We start from the raw sequence: 19,088 nt of genomic DNA on the forward strand, positions 1-19,088 counted from the left end.
AGCATCAGTCTAGCATTGTTCTGTCTCACCGATCACTTTCTTTTCTTCAGACAGGGAGGACCAAAGACTCAATGTGATATCAAGATGCGAAAGCAAATATAAGATCACAATGCAACAAGCTAAATTAATCATGGACGGAGAATGATTTATTCCAAACTAACTAATAACCTATAGTACCAAATCCAAACTAACTAGCTAGCTACTCTTCATTCGTCCACTATTATTTGTTTCGATCGATATGATCCATCCACGAGCGAAGGCGCGAAGCGAAGCTGATCAGAATCAGAAGTGCTCGAGGTTGGAGATGCCGAGGAACGCCATGATCGGCCCCTGGAGCAGCTGCATGACGGCCCTCCACCCGGCTTGCGTCGGGTGCTCCGTGTCCCAGAAGAAGTACTCCCCGGGGCGGTCGCAGAGCGAGTAGCCGTCGTCGAGGCCGCAGTAGCCCCTGTCGCCGTCGGTGGCCTCGCAGCAGGGGCGGAGGAGCTCCGTGAACCGCGTCGCCAGCGCCGACCCTTCCTTGTTGGGCGCCACCAGGTCCGTGATGATGCTGTTCACGTCCAGGAGCATCACGCCGCCGTCATCGTCGTCCCCGCCGGCGCCGACACCCAGGCGGTCCCGGAGCGCCGCGTTGTGCCTGTCGGGGCCGGCGTTGCCGCGGTCGTCGCAGGCGGTGTAGTTGAACTGCCTCGTCAGCCACGGCGAGCACCCGAACGGCGGCACCGTGTTCACCAGCACCTTGCCCACGCCCAGGTCCTGCAGATCCGACACCACGCTCGCCAGCTCCTCCACCACCGTCTCCATCAGACCGTCGAACGTCTGCACGCACGTACGACATGGGATTAAATGGATTCAAGATCGATCTCGATTGTAAAATTGTAGATCGATCGATCGTATCGTACGTCGTCGTCGGCGTAGGCGTAGTCATTGCCGGAGTAGGCGACGAGCGCCACCGAGTCCCTGAGGTCCCGGCGCTCGACCAGACCGTCCCTGATGAGGCGCCTGAGCTGCTGGACCTGCTTGCCGAGCTTGGTCACCCCCGCGGGCGTCTCCAGCGCGCCGGATTCGCCGACGGCGAAGTTGAGGCCGGCGTCGTCAATGCCGTCGTGCCAGTCGTCGTAGGTGTAGGGCGGCGGGGCCTCGCGGTGGCCCATGATCTTGGCCATGAAGTCGGACTGGACGAGGCCGTCGGAGAAGCGGCCGCTGGGGCGCCTGGCGTGGGCCGTGTCCGACATGCCGAAGGGGTAGCGCCACTCGCGGGAGTTGTAGCCGAGGCCGGGGTCCGAGGCGCCGTTGCCGGTGTCGGCGAAGTCGTCCCCGAACACGAACAGCTTCTGCGTCCGCTGCTGCTTGGCAGCCGCCGGGGGGCTGCGGCTGCCACCATCATCGTCGTCGTCATGGTGGTGGTGACGGTGCCGCCGGGACTCCGCCACACGGGGTGCACCTGCACAGATGTATGTATGTATGTATATATATAAGATGAATCGATGGACGATATACAACATGCTAATCGTCTGGTTACTAGCAAGTTTACCGGCGAGGAGGAGGAGGAGGAGGACGAAGCAGGCGGCGAAGAGATTCATTGTTAGTCGAGCTAGCTAGCTAGCTAAACGGAATGATGAAGCTATAGAGATCGATATCTGATGAGAAAGAGAGGAGGAGGTCTTTGTTATTTATAGCCAACGCAGCAAGGCAGGAATCTAGGGTTTACGTACGGAGAAGATTGCATTCGGCTTGCAGGCCGTTGCCGCGTATCATAACAGCACACGGCGGCGCATCATAACGGCTTGCCAGCGTCGGCCCCTTGCTCCTGGTTATCTACGCTACATCGTTGCTTCTGTGTTTTTTTTTCTTTTCTTTTTAAGCGGTGAATGATTTTACTCCTCGTCCACTCGTCTGGCACGTATCTAGTTGCATTTCCTTGGTGCTTGACTGGTTTCTACTGCTCGTGCTCGCCGGCATGACCTTGTTCTGCTTCATGAAGCACCATGGCACCCGTGCGAGAACCCCATCGCTCCTCCTGCTCGACCGTCGACTTCTTATTGCATAACCGCACATAGTGAATTGATATGTTCTGGTTACTGATTTGGTGATTTTTTTAATGTGGCCACATGTGAATTAGGACGTTGCAAAAGATTGTTTGTGATGTTGCACTCTGTGATTTGGCATGGAGAAAGATAGTGAAACCGGAAACAAACGAGTGATTCCCGGGTTCGATTTTTTTAATATTGTTACTTCTTTTTTTTTTTTGATGTTGTGATCATACATTGGAATGTTGCACCCTCGTACTTCTTACTTTTCTCTCATAACAAGATTATGCATGTCATATTCATAGCTAAGAGATGTTATATATGGATATGGTTTCTGAATGTTGCACATCCATAAATTGGGTGTTTCGTATGCTGATCTTATTTGTTGCAGGACATAGCTTGACGGTGAGATCTTAATTATGATTTGCACCTAATTTTCATGGTGGAAACTGAAGGCAGAATTTTTGTGGTGAGAATAGGGAACTGAAGGATGGAATAATTAAGGCGATGAACAACATGATCAGCTTGAGGGTGAGTGTGCAGACAAACGGATGCTAATACAAATGTTGCATGCTAATACTTTGCTCGGAGCGTCCGATGCAGCATCGGATGTCGGACGTCCGGACGCTAGCAGCCGTGATAAATCTTAGGTGAATCAGATAGCTAGCTACCTACGTGCTCGGGAAACATGGGCATGCACTCGTAATGTGGGCCTTCTTCGTGTGGACGGGTCCATACATAGTTGTCATATGATTTATTTTCTATTGACTTTGAGACCTCCTCTGTTATAAGCATTTTTTGCTTGGACCAATCCAGAAAATAGCTCAGTTAGTTTCAGCCTAAAAGTCGTGCCCAGTCCCGTCCCATCATGTTCAGACCGGCCCGTGTTGAATGTGGTGCAGCACAAATCTTGCACAATGCATCTTAAGCAAATAAATACATTGAGTTCCTAGTTCCAAAATCTGATGTTAACTTATAAAAGATCCAAATTTTGTATCCTAAACACGAGTAGTCAGCTAATCAAATGCCCATACGAATCAAAGAAAAATCTGATTTCTGATAGAATTCAGAAATTTTAATAGGATTATATATACCATATAGAAATACGGTGAAGTTCCCATGTTTTAGGAAATCTAATCTTTAATTCGGTGCTTGGGAACTTATTTTTTATTAAAAAAATGGCCTGTGAGCCTACTTGATGGGAATTGGGATGGATAATGGAAGACAGTACAATATACAAGCAACCGCCTTTTGCTTGTTTCTCTTATTTTTTCTGAAGGTACATGATTCGTTTTTTCTTTTTTTCCCTATGTATCTCCAGCAGATTACTTATTTCTCTCTACAATACTAAAAAACTATTCTTTTAGTAATGGAAGGTGCTCCAGCAGATTATCAATTGCATCGTCAATGCTAAAAAAATTTAATGGTCACCAAAATACACCTTCATTTGGCTCAAATATAGGAGAATTTCTCCTTGCACACTATCCATTGAGTAATTTTATATGACACTTACTACTAAAAATATAAAAAAATATATAAAAAGTGCTATTAGAAATGGAGAGAGAAAATATATAAGATATGGGAGATCAGTAACTAAGATACGGGAGATCAGTAACCTGCTGGAGATGCTCTTACACCAAACCCAACAAAAAACCCACCCCGCCGCCGCCGCCATGGACGGCGCCGTCCCTGTCTCCACCCGCCTCCGCTGCTCCACGCCCTCCCACGACGCCTACGCCGTCCGCGTCTATGACAGCCGCTTCGCCGCGCTCGCCACCGCGTGCCCCGCCGACGCGCGCCGCTAGGTCGCCACCACGCGCTGGCTCCACAGGGGCCTCCACCTCCAGGGCCGCCTCCTCATCGGCCTCGGCGTCCAGTGGACCCCGACCCACCTCCCGCTCCACGGCGCGCCCCCGGCCCCCGCCACGCTCCAGCTCTGCGTCGGCCACCGCTGCCTCCTCTTCCACCTCGCCCACGCCGACGCCGTCCCGGAGGCGCTGGGCCGGTTCCTCGCCGACCCCAGGGTCACCTTCGTTAGCTCCGGCTCCACCAACGACCGCCGCATGCTCTGGGCGCACTACGGCCTCCACGTGGGGCGCGCCAGCGAGCTGCGTGCCGTCACGGGTATGGGGAACGCCTCCCTCGAGGACATGGCCGACCGCATCCTCGGCTACCCTGGGATCCACAAGCCCAGGGAAGTTGCCATGAGCGCATGGCACGCGCCGCGCCTCTCGCCGGACCAGGTCCAGTACGCCTGCGTCGACGCCTACCTCGCCTTCCGCCGGCCTCATCCTCTACCCCGCCGCCGAACCGCCTTGCCACCCCACTGTTCTGCCCCGCGTGCCACCTCTCGCCCAGCACCAGCAGCGCGCTCCCGTCCATGTCCGCGCGGCGGCGCCTCCCGCCCAGCACCAGCAGCGCGCTCCCGTCCTCGTCCGCCAGCCGCCTCCTGCCCAGCACCGCGCCCCCGCCCCCGTCCGGCCTGCACCTCCCGTCCAGCAGCGTGCTCCCGCCCATGTCTAGCGCACCCCCGTGGTCTTTGAGTGGTCTCCTCGGGCATTCTCCGGAGGTTCAATGCCAGCTGTGGTGGGTGTTGACGCGGCCATCCGCAGCAACAAGGCAGCCAGCCTCACTGATTCGGACATGGATAGCGAGGCTGACTATGACGACGACGTGGGTGGCACTGCTACCCATGGTCTGCCCATTCGAGCATACGCTTCAGACTCGGACGACATTACCGACTCTTCATATGGGTTCCAGCGCGTCAGGTTTGGAGCGTTCACGGACGATGAGGAAGACGAGGGTGATGGCTATGAGCTACAGCAGGATGGGATCTCTTGGTGCTGCAGACATCAACAGCAATGGGGATGATCAGGAGGATGAGGAAGGCTGCAATGAGGATGATCGAGAGGATGAGGAAGGCTACGAGGAGTACACTAAGACCAGAATCTTCACTCATGACAACAAAATGGATGGCTTTGGAGAGTTTGTTGGCAACTGGGTGGCCCCTGCCAACGTCGACGATGGTGGTGGCTATCAAGCATACGAGTATCCGAGCCACAGCGAGGTGATGCTTGACAATGGGGAGGATGCACTCGCACAAGATGATTGGTATGGTCAGGAGGTCGACTATGGGTGTGATCAAGATGACGAAGATGAGTACGATGAGTTCTACTTGCTGTGATCTCTGATGCTTGGATCAAGGAGTAATGGTGTTGGCCGAGGTCAATCGGTGGTTGCAACATTCTGAAAAAATACCTTTCATTTTGCGTCCTTTTTATGGAACTTGCTTTGAATTCGTGCTGAAGACCATGTATTAGGTGCTCTTTGTTCGTGCTGTTTTTCCACGCTTGATATATATATTACTACTATCAACCTGTCTGTTCTTGGATGACATGTTGAATTTCAGAGATAAAGACATATAGGATAGTAGATAAACATGATGCCTATGTGATGAATTTGTGAAATTGCGACGATGAAATTTGCTTGGCTGAGTGCGTGCCTTGGTTCATGTATGATCAAAGTTTAGTTGGGGTCCTGCTACTTGTACATCTGGATTGGAAGTTTGGTTAGGATGTCCTGTTCTTTGATGCTATCTATGCATCAGTGCATACGGGCCATACTCCGTATGTGATCAAGTAATACATGTCTGTTTTCATCTTGCATTGAATCATTGAATGATCAGGAGTAATGCTGTTCGCCAAGTTCCATTTGATTCATCATTGCACAGCGACGTTTGCTTCTTTTCCTGTGTGTGTATCTGTAAACTTGCTTTGCATTTGGCACTGGTGAGCAGGTGTTCTTCTTCCATGCCGATTTTTTGGGGCTGGGATGCTTGATATGTGTGACATCACTCTGTTGTTGGGTGACAGATTTGGATGGAAGAGATGAACAATGCAGGTTACCAGGTACTGTAACAGACATTGGACCTCTGACGACGAACTTGTTTCGTTGATCAAATTTGGGGCCTTTCTGATGCACATATGCTACCAACTTTACTGATCAAATTTGGGGTCTTTCTGTAACTAAGCTACGGTTAGATGATGGGGGCGGTTTGGTTGACTCTCTTGTGGTCATGCACATATGCTATTCGATCAGTTCATGCCGTCTTGTCTTGCGATGCTTGACTCCCTTGTTGGATCGGAGAGATGGCTGATAGAAATTGGGCCTCTGTCATCGTCTCAGCCTCAGTTCATCAGTACTGTCTCCTGCTAACTGTTTCATCATTTAGCACACAAGTATCTTGATGGTGGGAAGTTAACTAGCTAGGATGCTTCGTGATGGGCACGATTTGCAAAGCATGCATGGATCGTGGGCCCCACCATGATTCAGGGTTAGTGGAAGTGGTGCGTTAGTAATTCAGGATTAGTGCAGGTAATTAGGAAGATTAATTTGTCCGGTCACAGTATTTGTTCTTGAATCGTGTCCCGTGGACATGTTTAAGTCTTTGTCCTCGATACATTCCCAAATACTGTATATGGCGGTATTTATGTTTAGAAGTAGCCCCAAATACTGTACACTAACTACTACAACACTTAGCAGTATTTGATTCGTACTCCATGCCAGTACAAGAGCTGTATTATTATGCGTGCGCACATTAAGGAAAAATCAGAAACAGATAAGGAGATTTGACAAGAAAGGATTTTTTTCTTCTTTTCCGTTCTTGATGAAACGACAAGGATTTGACGGAAGCCTATAAATACAAGGCGTGGCTCAGCTTGCAAACATCGATCCAAAGCTTTCTGTCGTTCCCGTCGTCGTTTCTTCTTCCATCTGCTCCTTATTTCAGCTGCCGCGCGGACGAACTCGCCGCATCACCTCGCGTTCCGAAAGCAAGCTCTACCAGTCAGCCGCCATGGTCACCGCCCGCTGCCGCAACCCCGACGTGCCCAGGCGCACGGTGCGCGTGGCCGGCTGCCCCGTCCAGACCACGGTGACCGCGCGGTTGGCCATCGTGCGGCGATGGCTGTACACCACCCTGTGGCTCCAGCGCCGCCGCCTCCACTCCTCCTCCGGCCTCACCGCGGGCCTGGGCGTGCAGTGGACGCCGCCCTTCGGCCGCAGGCTCCCCGCCGGCGCCGAGCCGCGCCCGGACACGCTGCAGCTGTGCGTCGGCAACCGCTGCCTGATCTTCCAGCTCGCGCGGGCCGCCAGCGGCGCGGTGCCGCAGATCCTGCGCCGGTTTCTTGCCGACGCCCGCGTCACGTTCGCGGCGTGCAACGTGGAGTCGGACCGCCGGAAGCTGCGCGCGCACCACGGGCTGCAGGTTCGCTCGGCGCTGGAGCTCCGCGCCGCCGCCCCCCGCGGCATGGGGAACGCGTCCATGGCGACCGTGGCCGAGAGGCTGCTGGGGATGCGGGGGCTGGAGAAGCCCGGGAAGGTCGGCGCCAGCCGGTGGGACGCGCCGAGGCTGTCTCGGAAGCAGGTGCGGTACGCGGCCGCCGACGCCTACGTCTCGTGCCGCCTCGGCGTGCACTTCCGCCGCCGCGCCGCCATGGCGAGTGACGATCAAGAGTCGGAGCCCGAGTATTATTCCGACGAAGACGTCCGGTGTACGGCGCGCGACGAGGTGTCGCCGGAGCCGGAGTACGAGCACGGCGATTGCTGGGGGCGATTTGTTGGATTCCTGGAAAGAGTGAGCGATGACGACGACCCGCATGGGGAGGCAGCAGTCGTCGACGATCATGTGTATGATAGTATGTGCTCTTCTTTGGTCTACTGATGCATGGAAGATGGCGGTTCAGCTTTCGTTGGTCCTACTTCTGGTTTTGTTATCTTGTCCACTTGTCCATGGAGTCACTGGTGCTATATGCTCGATCATACTCCCTGTCCCTGGACGGAGGCGACTTTGTAATCATCGGTTGTTCATTGCAATGAAGAAATATATGTATCGAAATTCGAAAAGGGTTATGTCCCTGGATGATGTTTGTGTGCTTCTTCTGCTAGCGAATTGAATGATGGAACTGTAGATAGACCGTACACCTAAACTGTCCTCGCCGACGTGGGTGACAGCAACTGATGGATGGGATGCAGCCTCTCTTTAGGCCAAGAAGAAATAGTAGCTTGTGCTCGGGAAGCTCCTGTACTCAACTACTCAAGAGTACGACCTCCCTGTACTCAGGTATGGCCGCTATCTGACCAACTGACCAAGAACAGTCACCATCTCACTGTATCAGGATATTGCGCTATCGTCACCGATGCCTCGTTTCCTTCCCCTGCTGCAGTACTGTTGGCTGTTTGAATTCGCCCGTCATCGGATGTTCGAATCTAATTACAAAACTAATTCTACAAACTAATTCTACGAATGGAGGCTAACTCATGAGATAAATTTATTAAAACTGATTAGTTTATCATTAGCACATATTTACTATTGCACAACATGATCAAATCATGAATTAATCAGTTTTAATGGATTCATCTCATTAATTAGCCTCCATTTATGCAATTAATTTTATAATTAATCTATATTTAATACTTCTAATTGGTGTCCGAATATCCGAGGTGACGGGGAGCCCCCAGTGTATCCAATATTTAATACTAATCAGGTTTAATAATTCATCTTATTAATTAGCTTTTTATTCATACATTTGATTTTATAATTAATCTATATTTAGTGTTCTGAATATTGCATGTGAGGGTAGCAATTTAAAGAGGCAGAAGTGATTTCTTTCCTTGGCACTGCCAACATGCAAGCGAGTGAAAAGCAGCTTGCCAGACGACGGAAATCATATTCTAGTGATTGAGTATCGAGGCAAGTAGAGTCTCGGTGCTTGCTTTTTTGATTTGAGCATCGCGTCCTGCGGTGTGCTAACCTCGTGCAAACCGATGCCTGATGAGGATAGAGAAAAATGAGCCTCGACTCTGAAGGCACAGTGCGGCTGCTCTTAGCTCCCCCGATTGGCTCATCAACTCGCGCTGTAGCTTCGATGACACCATAGATAGATCAAGCCACTCTGCCTTCCATGGATCATAGAAGCAGCAAGCAGCCAGCAGCCACAATGGCGTTCATTGCCCTCTTAGACCTCACCCATGGATCATAAGATGCTTTTAATTCAAAACAAAATCATAAGGTGCTTGTTTCTTAGTGATCCACAATCCCGTGCATATGTAAAGCCACAGTTTCAGCTTCTTTTTGTTCGTTTTCTCCGATTTGCTCAAACAGCTCCAACTGGTGATCGATTTAAAATCTGAACGGAACATAAAAAAGGAGAGGCAGTCGAGAGGCAGCGTGACTAGTGACCTTACAAGGGTCAAGTCAGAGGCCGCACAGGCGAGAGGACACTGTAATTAATCGTACGTACACCTAAACTGTCCTCGCCGGGGTGGTGATAGCTAGTGATGTGATGGAGCGGAGGCAGGTTGACGACCCGGCCGTCACAATTCGCGACCTCTCTATTTGGGCCATGAAATAGTTTGGGCTCAGCTGGAAGCCCGGCATGATGGTATTGGCTCTGTTTATTTCAGTTTATGATTGATTTTTGAAGGTTCAATTTTGAGAAATCTAAAATTCAGATAACATCTAGAATCCAAATTCAAGAATCTAGCTATAGATTCTCGATTTTAGATTCTAGAAGTCATCTGACTTTTGGATTTTGCAAAATCGAGCTTTCAAAAACAGCCGGAGCCGGAAGCTGAAACAAACAAGACTATTATACCCTAAGTCGTGACATCATGTATGGTTGCCATAGGAAACATGCCAATATGCCATGGCACTAGCTATATATGGCCCTTAGGCATGCGGCCCGTGGGTTGGCACGTGTCCCGGGATTTTGGCCCGGCCTAAGCACGGCACGAGCTATTTCATGCCCGGACCAGCACATCCCGTTCTCCATGCCGTACTGGGCCGCCACCCCGGTACGTGGACCGGCTCGGCATGGCATGATTTTAGCCTAATCCACTAAGTTCTATTAAAATTACAAACCATCAACTCTCTTGACCCATTCCATAGCAAACCCTAGGTATAAAATGATGCCCCATCACCCAACTACCCTTTTCCTGCCTTCCAACCAGCCACCGCTCCCTTCTCCCTTCCTGCTCCGAGCGCCCTCTCCTCCTCTTCGGTTCACGCGGCAGATGGTGGCGAGGCGCGGCTGCGCAGGCTGGGACGGCGGCGAGGCAACGGCCACGCGGGCTGGGGACGACGGCCAGGCGCAGCCACGCGGGCGAGGGACGGCGGCGAGGCAAGGCCGCGCGGGTCGAGATGGCGGCGAGCGAGGCACGGCCAAACGACGGTGGCGAGGCGTGGATGGCGAGAGGATTGGCAGGAGGACGGCGGCACGTCGTGCTCAATGGGCTCTCGAGCTAAACGGGCCTGACTGGCACGCACAAAGTACATTCGTGCCGTGCTCGGGCTGGCAGCTCAGCACATGGGCTGGCACGGCACCACCTTTTTAGTAACTTGTGCCTAAACAGGCCGTGCCTCGGCGTGTAAGGCTGGGCCACCCGTTTGGCTATCTATAGCACTAGCTGCAATGACATCATAGATCAAGCGACTAGCAGCCACAGTTGTGTCCATTGTCCATTGCCCTCTTAGACCTCACCCAATCATATCAAAGTGGTATATGATGCGTTCAGGGTAGACGCTGTGTTAACTGGAGAGAAGAAATACTCCTCATCATTTTATTTGTTCTGATCAGATCTCGATCTGAATGTTATCCCTCATTAATTTGATCGACGTTATTATTATTACTAGTTTGATCTGTGCAGAAATTTCCAGCATTCAGAGAAAAATGCTGGCTAACATTATGAATACCTGGGTTGTGGTGCTTCTGATGTGGAAAGTAAAAATACCATCATAGATGCATTTGCATTGCTCTGAACAATCTGCAGTTTTTAGTTCGGAAATGCCTTTTTTTATAAATAAATAAATAAAACAAACAGATATTAAAGCTACCTCGTTTTGAAATGCCTTTGCTTGCGACCGGGGCACACTACATATAAGTTGATGGAATTTGGTTACATTTTGAACAAAATCTCTGCCGTTACTCCTAAGAAAAGATGAATCTATTCTACAACACATACATTTGGTCGAATTCAACACTGCTGATGACCTTCGGTAATCGGTATTCGGTAGTCAACTCAGCTCCCGTCGTGCAAGCAAGGCTGATCGTTGTTTGCTGTAAGTCCAGTTGCTGTATTGCGCGGCTCCAACAGTGATCCTCGTATTGAGCTCCTTATTATTCGTCCCGCCAAAGTATTCCCTGACGAGTTCCCTAACCTTAGGGATCATGGTGCTTCCACCAATCAGAACAACCTCGTCGATCACCAGCTTACTATCCATGTAATAAACTTGAGCTTGCGACACCACCTTATCCACCAGCTCCACAACTTTGAGGAACAGATCATGGTTCAGCTCCTCAAACTCGGCCCGGGTCAGCGGCTCTGCCAGATCCACGCCGTCGACGAGCGACTCGACGGTGACCCGGGCGTGGTCCTGGTGGCTCAGTGTCTTCTTGGCACGCTCGCACGCCGTCCGCAGCTTGTCGAGGGCGGCAGCACGGTCGTTGCCGATGTCCTTTCCATGCTTGTTCCTGACGAGCCGGACGAAGTGGTCCATGATCCTCCGGTCGAAGTCCTGCCCTCCGAAGAAAGGATCGTTCTCCAATCCTAGGGCCTCATAATACACGCCGTCCACGAGCGTCAGGACGCTCGCCTCGGCCGTGCCGACGCCGACGTGCAGGACGACTACATTGCCCTCGTCGCGCAGATGCTCGTCGACGCCGTAGGCGTTGGCGGCCGCGGTGGGCTCGCTGAGCACGCTCATGGCCTCGAAGCCGGCAAACCTCCCGGCCGGCGAAGAACGCGGCGTCCCTGGACTTCGTTGCTGAACTCCAGCGGGAGAGTGAAGATGGCGGCGTTGACCCGGTGGCCGAGGTACGCCTCCGCCGTCTCCTTGAGCTTGGCGACCACCATGGCCGTGAGCTTCTCGAGGCCCAAGAGCCTGACCGCGCCGTCCGAGGTCGTCACCTGGATGTGAGGCCACACGTCCTTCTCCACATCAACCTTGTACGACAGATTCTCCTTGACTCGCTGAGCGAACTCCCGCTCAAAAACGCGTGTCAATCTGCATAGCATTTGGTTATTAATTATTACCAACAATTGAAGATCAGTGATCTAGCAGCAGAACCGTCTCGTCTCTGGAGATTAGATTCAGAAAAAAGCTAGAGGTTAGTTACCTTTTGCCGAGGAGGCGCTTGAAGCCGGAGACAGTGGCTTGGGGGTTGACGGCGGCGTGGTTCCTGGCATCCTCGCCGACGAGGACGGCGCCGTCGTCGGCAAAGGCGACCCAGGATGGGATGCAGAGCTGGAACATGGTCTGGGTTTGGCCGCTCCCGTAGCCGGCGACGCAGGAGTTGGTGTTGCCGAGGTCGACGGCGATGACTCTCCCCGGCGGGTACATCGCCGGATCGGAAGGCCACTCCTGGTCGAACAGCGCGGCTGCCTTGCCGAGCGCTGCAAGTGCCAGGAGCCATACGAGAGCCCTAACGGGGGCGACATCTTGGCGAGCCATGTTTGAGCACCCAAAGCTGGTTCTGCAGTCGACCGCGCGCAGCGCCCCAGCAAACTAGCCTCTATCCAGCGCCTCCTTCCCACTCCTATTTTTCCTCCACCCTTTTCCCTTCCCTTCCCTTTCCTCCCTTCTTTTTTTTTCTCCGGGGTAGATCCGCAACCATGCTGGACTGCTGGTGGGAGCGGAGGCGACGGTGCAGCAGTGCAGCACGGGGGGCGCGGGGCCGGTGCGGAGCAGATCTTGGGGCGGGGCGGCGTCTCCGGCCGGGGAGCAGGCGGAGCTCCGTGAGCTTCGACCCCCGCGGGAACGGTGGCGGGTGCAGCGAGCAAGCGGCGGCGGACCTCCGCGTAGCTGGAGAGCGCGGCGGGCTCCAGCGAGCTCCGCGCGGCTGCGATGGCTTGGCTGTTAGTCGATGGCAGATTATTTATTGGTAGTAGTATCTGCCGAGTCCATATCTGACTCCGTTTTCCGACCGGAGATGATTGTTAAAATAGCTAGTTATCTATATCTAAAAACAGGCTATAGCGGGCAGCTAGAGCTAGATTGTACAGAAAAAAATTTAGCTAAATCTCTCTCAAAAAACTGCAGCGGGAGATTTAAAACCTTAATATACTTGCACGTCGTTGTTCTCGTGAGATCGTAACCGATAGGACACGTACCTATGTTGGTAGGACTAGCTCTCTACTACCGATGATGATCGATGATGATCACACGAATCACACGAATCGATGATGATCGATCGACCTTCAACTTCAAACAAACCCTAACAACACACAGATCGACTTTGAGAGAAGAAGAAGTCGACACTATATTCAGAGACGATGGGCGCCAGCTACGACCGACAAGACGACGATATCGACGCCGGCAAGAATATCTTGGCCGGCATCGGAGGTTTCAATTCCTTTTGTTCTCTGCACTCATCGGTTCCTACGTCATACTGGGTCTGTCGATGGGAGCACCGCCCAGGTACTCCGTCGCGATCGCCGGCGCCTCCGGCCTCGACGTCGACGACGGCGGCAACGCGACGTTCAACCCGGTGTTCAACGTGACCGTCCGCGTCACCTCGCGGAGCAAGGACCGGGCGTGCCTGCACCCCGCCACGCGTCCGTGCGGGCCGGGTCTCCTACCTCGGCGGCCGCGCGCGCCCGGCGCCCGGCCTCTGCGGCGCCGCGGCAGCACGCGGACCGCGCGGCCGTGGCGCGGGGGAAGGTGTGGTGGCCGTGCCGGGGTACTTGATTGCTGGACTGCCTCGCCGAGGACATGAGGACGGGGGCTCCGGCCGTGTTCGGGGTGACGCTCATGAGCCCCGACGGCAGGTACTGGGGCAGGTGCATTGCTCGCTGGGTGAAGATCGGCGACGCCGCGGCCTTGGAGGACTCGTGCATCCCATCCTCGGTGGACGCCCGCGACTTGCCGCAGCCCGGTCAACTGGCCCAGCCAATGTAATTTCAGTTTCATCAGTACCCTCTCCACCCCAAAAGAATGCAATTCTAGTTTTATATTTAGTAAAATTTTCTTGAGTTAACCAAATTATAAGAAATAGGATCAACATTTCAAATAGATATACCCTAAAAATATGTCATGATGAATCTAATTATGCTTATACTAGCAAATAAATAAATATGCTCGTGCGTTGCAACGGGAGAGATAAAAAAAATAGTCAGAAACTCCTAGCCCAATAAATACCATCAAGTTTGGAAATGTACTTTATTTGAAATGCGCACGAAGATACACACTTGACTTCACATGAGGCTACACCAAGTTCCAAAGTCTTTCACCAAATAAACTGCTTAGAGTCTTGAAAATCTTTGATCTTGTAGATCCACGTGCCGCTCTTTATTTTGAACATCCAAACATCCTAATTATTTTGGTAAAAGAAAAAGTCTTGTTTATTACTACATAGGTATGACATGACGGGTATTGCGACTATGATACTGCTTGCTCCTGCATATTTGATTGCTCTTGCACGTGATGGCCGAGTGGCTATGGCTTAATACTGCTGGCAACGGCGCATGGTGCAGCATCTTGTGTCCGTTTTCTAGCAGAAGAACGCAAAGCAAAGGACGGACGACGATACCGGATAGAATTTCAAACTGGAGAAAGGTATAAAACTAGCACCGCATTCTTCTTGTCGGGACGGAGGGAATAGATGTACACTGTTTGTCACAATTCCTAAGAAATCGTGTCTCCAATGATTTTTTATGTAGCAAAGGGCTCGTGCAAATTGTATGTCCAAATTTTTAATAAGCGCTTCGATTGCATGTGGATCTAATAAGACACAAATACAGACACAAAGAGAGTTAAATCATAAGGTACTGCTAAGATTGGGCACGTCATCATCTAGCACAAAACTCTAAGCATGCCAAATCCTATCTCGAAAAAAATATTCATTCTTACCTATACTTCCCGTGAAATTACCATAGCACAATATTATTTTATTTAAAGCACCGGGTACAAAAGCAAGCTGCACAGCTAAGGTAGTGCTCATACTAGCACCCTCGTCTGATCTCTAGCGTCTAGCCATAGAGAATTTATTTCTGAAACTTTCAGAGCACCCCTAAAATTCCTACATTGGAGCTGCTCTAATACCATCAGGGTTTGTACTTGCTACTACCATGCATCACGAATGGGTCTGTGGCTTTGGTGCCCTTTCTCCGGCGGCCCCGTCGTCGTCCTTGTCATGCGGCGACCGCCCGGTGAGCCAGCCCTGCGAGCGCAAGCCCTCCAGGACGATGTCGCTGTCGAGGTAGTCGTCACGCCAGCTCTCCGCATCGTCGAGCAATGATGTGATGGCGGACAAGAAGAGCTCCTTCTTCCAGTCCTCCAGTCGCGGGAACCCGCAGCGCTTCTCCCCGAACTCGTCGCACAGCTCCAAGTCGAAGCCGACGGCGTGCGTGAGGCGCTTGGGCACGCCGGCGGCCTCCCTCGCGCGGTTGTACTCCTCGACGGTGCGCAGCATCTCCTCCACCGGCGGCAGCGCCATCCGTCCGGACAGCACCTGCGCCACCCACCTCGCCTGCATCTCGTAGAAACGCGGCAGGATCACCATCCTGGGCACGCCCACGAACGAGAGCCACGGCGCCAGCGCCGGCGGGAAGGTGTGCTCGAACAGCGGGCCGACGCGGTTGTCGTCGACGGTGACAAGTCCGGCCGTGTCCAGGAACGGGAATGAGTAGTCGTATCTGTGCTCGATGGATGGATCGATCGATCATAAAACGTGCCGTGCCGTGCCGTGCGTCTCAGTAATAAGCTAGATATATAGGTGCATTCAAGCACGCAGGCAGGCAGCGCTCACCCCGTGCAGTAGATGATGGCGTCGGCGACGACGCCGGAGCCGTCAACGAACACCACCCGCCCGTCGTCGCACAAGCAATCGATCTGCGCAGTGGCGATTCAAGCAAAAAGTCTGATCACAAATTCTTGCCGGATGAACCAATGGATTATAGTAGTTACCTCGGGGTGCAGGTGAAGATTGGGGTGCTTGGACACCGCCTTGGACATGCCGGGGGAGATGGTGCCGGCCATGGGCTTGACGCTGATGTGCACCTCCCTCACCACCTCGCGAAGATCCAGGGCGATGTCCTTGCCGCTCTCATGGCAGCCGACGATCACCACCACCTCGCCGTGGAACGAGTCGGGAACCCGGTACGAGTGGGAATGTAGCTGCCTCCTGCTCCACTTGTCCATGCCTAGTTGCCGCAGACCGATTCATCAGAATTTTTTCATCGGACCGTCCGTCGTAACATTGATAGATAATAGTTGCAACATTAGAAGTTAACGCTTGCAACATGTATACAAATAGTTCTGATATCCGATTCGAGGATGGAAATTCCCACCGCAACATTAATATCATATTTCGTACAATATCCACTATAAAACATAACAAAACAATAATTGCAACATTGGTGATTGTCTCTTACACACACAATATGTGTAGAGTCTCCAACCGATGGACAAATATCGGACATCTGATCTGTAGCATTACCGATTCACCGTTCCAAACATGTGAAAAATGATGCCAAATTGAATCAAAATTTAGTTCCTTGAGGCATCAAATCGATGGCTAGTACCGTACCGTTGATGGTCGGGATCCTTGGCTGCGTGAATTGGCCGACAGCGACGACGATGGCGTCGAACACCTCCTCCGTCGTTACCACCTCGTTACCCTCACCTTGCTTGGCGCACCTCACCTCCCACCCCAGGATGCCGCCGTCGTCGCTGCGCGGCGCCATGCCGACGTGCGCGACACGGGTGTTGAGCCTGACGGCGTCCATGAGCCCGAACGCGTCGCAGAAGTCCCTGATGTACCTCAGGAACTCGCCGTGTCGCGGGAAGCGCCGGGCGTCGCCGCCGCGGTCGTTCTTGGGATAGAAGGGGAAGTCGGAGAAGCCGATGACCTCCCTGGGGCTGTTGAGCCGGAGGGAGGCGTAGATGCTGCTGTGCGCGCCGGCCGTGCCGAGGGGGTCGCCAGCGTCGGTCGCGGGATCGTACAGCCACTGCCCGCCGACGCCGCCGCTCTGCTCCATGACCGTCACGTCGTGGCCCTCCCGGAGCAGCTCGCGGGCAGCTGCCAACCCCGCAACGCCGGCGCCGACCACGCACACCTTCATGAACGACACCATGGCACCGCCGATCGATCAACCTGCAGACGCCACCGAGCCTTGGACTTGGACATCAATGGAGTCGTCCAACTGCTCTTGCGTTTGTATGAGTGACCTCTGACCAAATCTTACTATACAGGTCCTCGTCAATACCTAATGCTGTTGCAAAGCAAGATGATGTTAGATTATTGTTTTTACATGTATATAAATCTGTATGATGATGCAGAGATGCTTTTGCATTATCAATGATGTTAGATTATTGTTTTTACATGTATATAAATATGTATGATGATGCAGAGATGCTTTCGCATTATCAATGGAGTGGAGTGGAGAACTGGAGATGGAGTCATCTTTGTATAGGACAAGAGGGACAGGCGCCGGAGATGCTGGGCATGCGAATCCGGATCGAGTTGCTCAGCTGAATGCCACAATAACCTCTGTCAAGTGGTGCCGATGATCATATACATTTACACCAAACAGCACTTCCCTGTCCAGGTTTAAAAATGATATTGGATTCGGGGGGGGCCATTAGTTAGCTTGACCGGAAATTAGATTGAGACATTTGTTTGCAGAACAAGTAGTAATAAATAACATGCCTTTTTGCCTCTGCAAATTGTTGTAGTTTAGAAGTCATCTCGTCATATAATCTATGTGAGAGTTGAAGGTTTTCCTTTTCTTTTCCTACGAACAACTTCTCTTATTTGCAGAATAACTTTTTTCTCTGATGAAACATTGACGAAAAAATGATTCCCATGGATAAGAAAATTGTTCTGCTGTAATTTCAAGAACTCTTTCAGATAAAATTTATTTTAAACTTTTCAAAGAACTGTTAAATAACTTTTATGAAAAAGTTTATGAATAACTTTGTCAGATAAAAAATCCTGAAAATATGAAAAAAGAAGGAAGAAATGAAGAAAAGATTACCACTCCAGGGGAACGATGGGAGTTGCAGCCACCGTTTTAGCTCCTCCACGCTCGCATCATGTGCTATGCAGTGTGCACTTGCCTCAAGCTCGGTTGCCCCCATGTCATTGTCCACTGCCTTGGCGTAGATCGACTCCGCCTGTCGTTCATCGCTGTGATCAATCGATCCCCGAATCTAGATTTAAATTCTAGGGAGAGAAGTTTGAACGGAAATTAGTTGAAAAACAAGTGTAAGGGAGAAAAATAGATGGTGGGACTCACATGGAAACGAAAAAAATGGTACTACCTCCGTCCTGTAATATAGCTATTTTTACTTTGACTAAAACTTTGACTATAGTAAAAATATTATAAAGATTGATAATACAAAAATGATATTAGTCGATTCAAAATGAAACCAACTACCGTAACATGTAATCTTTTTTTATTCCAAATTAATTATTTTTTGAAGACATTAATGGTCAAAGATGAAAATGTTTAACTTTGATCTAAGTCTAAAAATAGAGGTGGGACTTTGGCCGGATCGTGCCGGCCCACCCAGTCCTCTCGTGCCTCATGCCATGTCGGATCTGACTCCTAGACACGTGAGGCACGTCGTGACGTGCCGCTGCGGCATGACAATCCTTTTACTAGGCCCAAGCATGGCCCGCAGCAAACCGGCACGTTTTCATGCCGTGCCAGCCCAAGCACGACTCTCAGTATATTTTGCAGTTATAGCCCCGTGGGTACTCGTATGTTTAAGTACTATATGAAGAGATTTCTATGCATAAAAAATGAAAGTCATCTTTTTTTAATGACTCTATTGAAGAATAACGCTTGTTAATTAGAAAGCAGTATAAATTGATTGATATTTGAACAACCGGCTACACACAAGTCGACGGGCCATTTTCGTGCCGTGCTGGCCCAAGCACGGTTTAAAATGGCGGGCCGTGCTATACGGCCCATCATGCTAAGATCCTAGGCATGGCACAGTTCTCGTGTTCATGTCGTGCCAACATAGCCTAAATTTTTTTCGTGCCGTGGCGT

General features: G+C 51.5%; 5 protein-coding genes across 5 annotated transcripts; 1 reads left to right on the plus strand and 4 right to left on the minus strand.

Moving 5' to 3' along the window:
* Window positions 1-282: 282 nt before the first annotated feature.
* Window positions 283-1,583, minus strand: LOC112879948 (GDSL esterase/lipase At5g03600-like). The gene is made up of 3 exons (XM_025944391.1): window positions 1,535-1,583; window positions 903-1,444; window positions 283-819 (listed from the first exon to the last, which is right to left on the minus strand). Exons 1-3 carry the CDS (start codon window positions 1,581-1,583, stop codon window positions 283-285), a joined length of 1,128 nt encoding a protein of 375 aa, XP_025800176.1.
* A 5,302-nt stretch (window positions 1,584-6,885) lies between these two features.
* On the plus strand, window positions 6,886-7,752 carry LOC112879950 (exonuclease 3'-5' domain-containing protein 2-like). Its single transcript, XM_025944394.1, has one exon. It carries the CDS (start codon window positions 6,886-6,888, stop codon window positions 7,750-7,752), a length of 867 nt encoding a protein of 288 aa, XP_025800179.1.
* A 3,351-nt stretch (window positions 7,753-11,103) lies between these two features.
* Window positions 11,104-11,793, minus strand: LOC112879952 (heat shock 70 kDa protein BIP3-like). The gene has a single exon (XM_025944395.1). The coding sequence runs from the start codon at window positions 11,791-11,793 to the stop codon at window positions 11,104-11,106; it is 690 nt and encodes a 229-aa protein (XP_025800180.1).
* LOC112879955 (luminal-binding protein 5-like) lies at window positions 11,790-12,540 on the minus strand. Its single transcript, XM_025944399.1, has 2 exons — window positions 12,206-12,540; window positions 11,790-12,093 (listed from the first exon to the last, which is right to left on the minus strand). Exons 1-2 carry the CDS (start codon window positions 12,538-12,540, stop codon window positions 11,790-11,792), a joined length of 639 nt encoding a protein of 212 aa, XP_025800184.1.
* Window positions 12,541-14,954: 2,414 nt separating this feature from the next.
* LOC112882070 (flavin-containing monooxygenase FMO GS-OX-like 8) lies at window positions 14,955-17,230 on the minus strand. Its single transcript, XM_025947049.1, has 4 exons — window positions 16,616-17,230; window positions 15,994-16,229; window positions 15,836-15,918; window positions 14,955-15,722 (listed from the first exon to the last, which is right to left on the minus strand). The coding sequence occupies exons 1-4, from the start codon at window positions 17,160-17,162 to the stop codon at window positions 15,161-15,163; spliced, it is 1,428 nt and encodes a 475-aa protein (XP_025802834.1). The 5' UTR covers window positions 17,163-17,230; the 3' UTR covers window positions 14,955-15,160.
* Between the last annotated feature and the right edge of the window lie 1,858 nt (window positions 17,231-19,088).

The sequence above is a fragment of the Panicum hallii genome, chromosome 2 (assembly GCF_002211085.1).
Source record: "Panicum hallii strain FIL2 chromosome 2, PHallii_v3.1, whole genome shotgun sequence".
In the NCBI taxonomy this organism is placed as follows: domain Eukaryota; kingdom Viridiplantae; phylum Streptophyta; class Magnoliopsida; order Poales; family Poaceae; genus Panicum; species Panicum hallii.

Coding starts and splice junctions, on each gene's coding strand:
- LOC112879948 (XM_025944391.1), bottom strand. CDS start 1,583: ATGAATCTCTTCGCCGCCTGCTTCGTCCTCCTCCTCCTCCTCCTCGCC. Junction 1,445..1,534: donor CCTCCTCCTCCTCCTCGCCG/GTAAACTTGCTA, acceptor ACATCTGTGCAG/GTGCACCCCGTGTGGCGGAG. Junction 820..902: donor ACGCCTACGCCGACGACGAC/GTACGATACGAT, acceptor ACGTGCGTGCAG/ACGTTCGACGGTCTGATGGA.
- LOC112879950 (XM_025944394.1), top strand. CDS start 6,886: ATGGTCACCGCCCGCTGCCGCAACCCCGACGTGCCCAGGCGCACGGTG.
- LOC112879952 (XM_025944395.1), bottom strand. CDS start 11,793: ATGAGCGTGCTCAGCGAGCCCACCGCGGCCGCCAACGCCTACGGCGTC.
- LOC112879955 (XM_025944399.1), bottom strand. CDS start 12,540: ATGGCTCGCCAAGATGTCGCCCCCGTTAGGGCTCTCGTATGGCTCCTG. Junction 12,094..12,205: donor AAGCGCCTCCTCGGCAAAAG/GTAACTAACCTC, acceptor AATGCTATGCAG/ATTGACACGCGTTTTTGAGC.
- LOC112882070 (XM_025947049.1), bottom strand. CDS start 17,162: ATGGTGTCGTTCATGAAGGTGTGCGTGGTCGGCGCCGGCGTTGCGGGG. Junction 16,230..16,615: donor AAGGATCCCGACCATCAACG/GTACGGTACTAG, acceptor TGCGGCAACTAG/GCATGGACAAGTGGAGCAGG. Junction 15,723..15,835: donor GCCATCATCTACTGCACGGG/GTGAGCGCTGCC, acceptor CATCGAGCACAG/ATACGACTACTCATTCCCGT.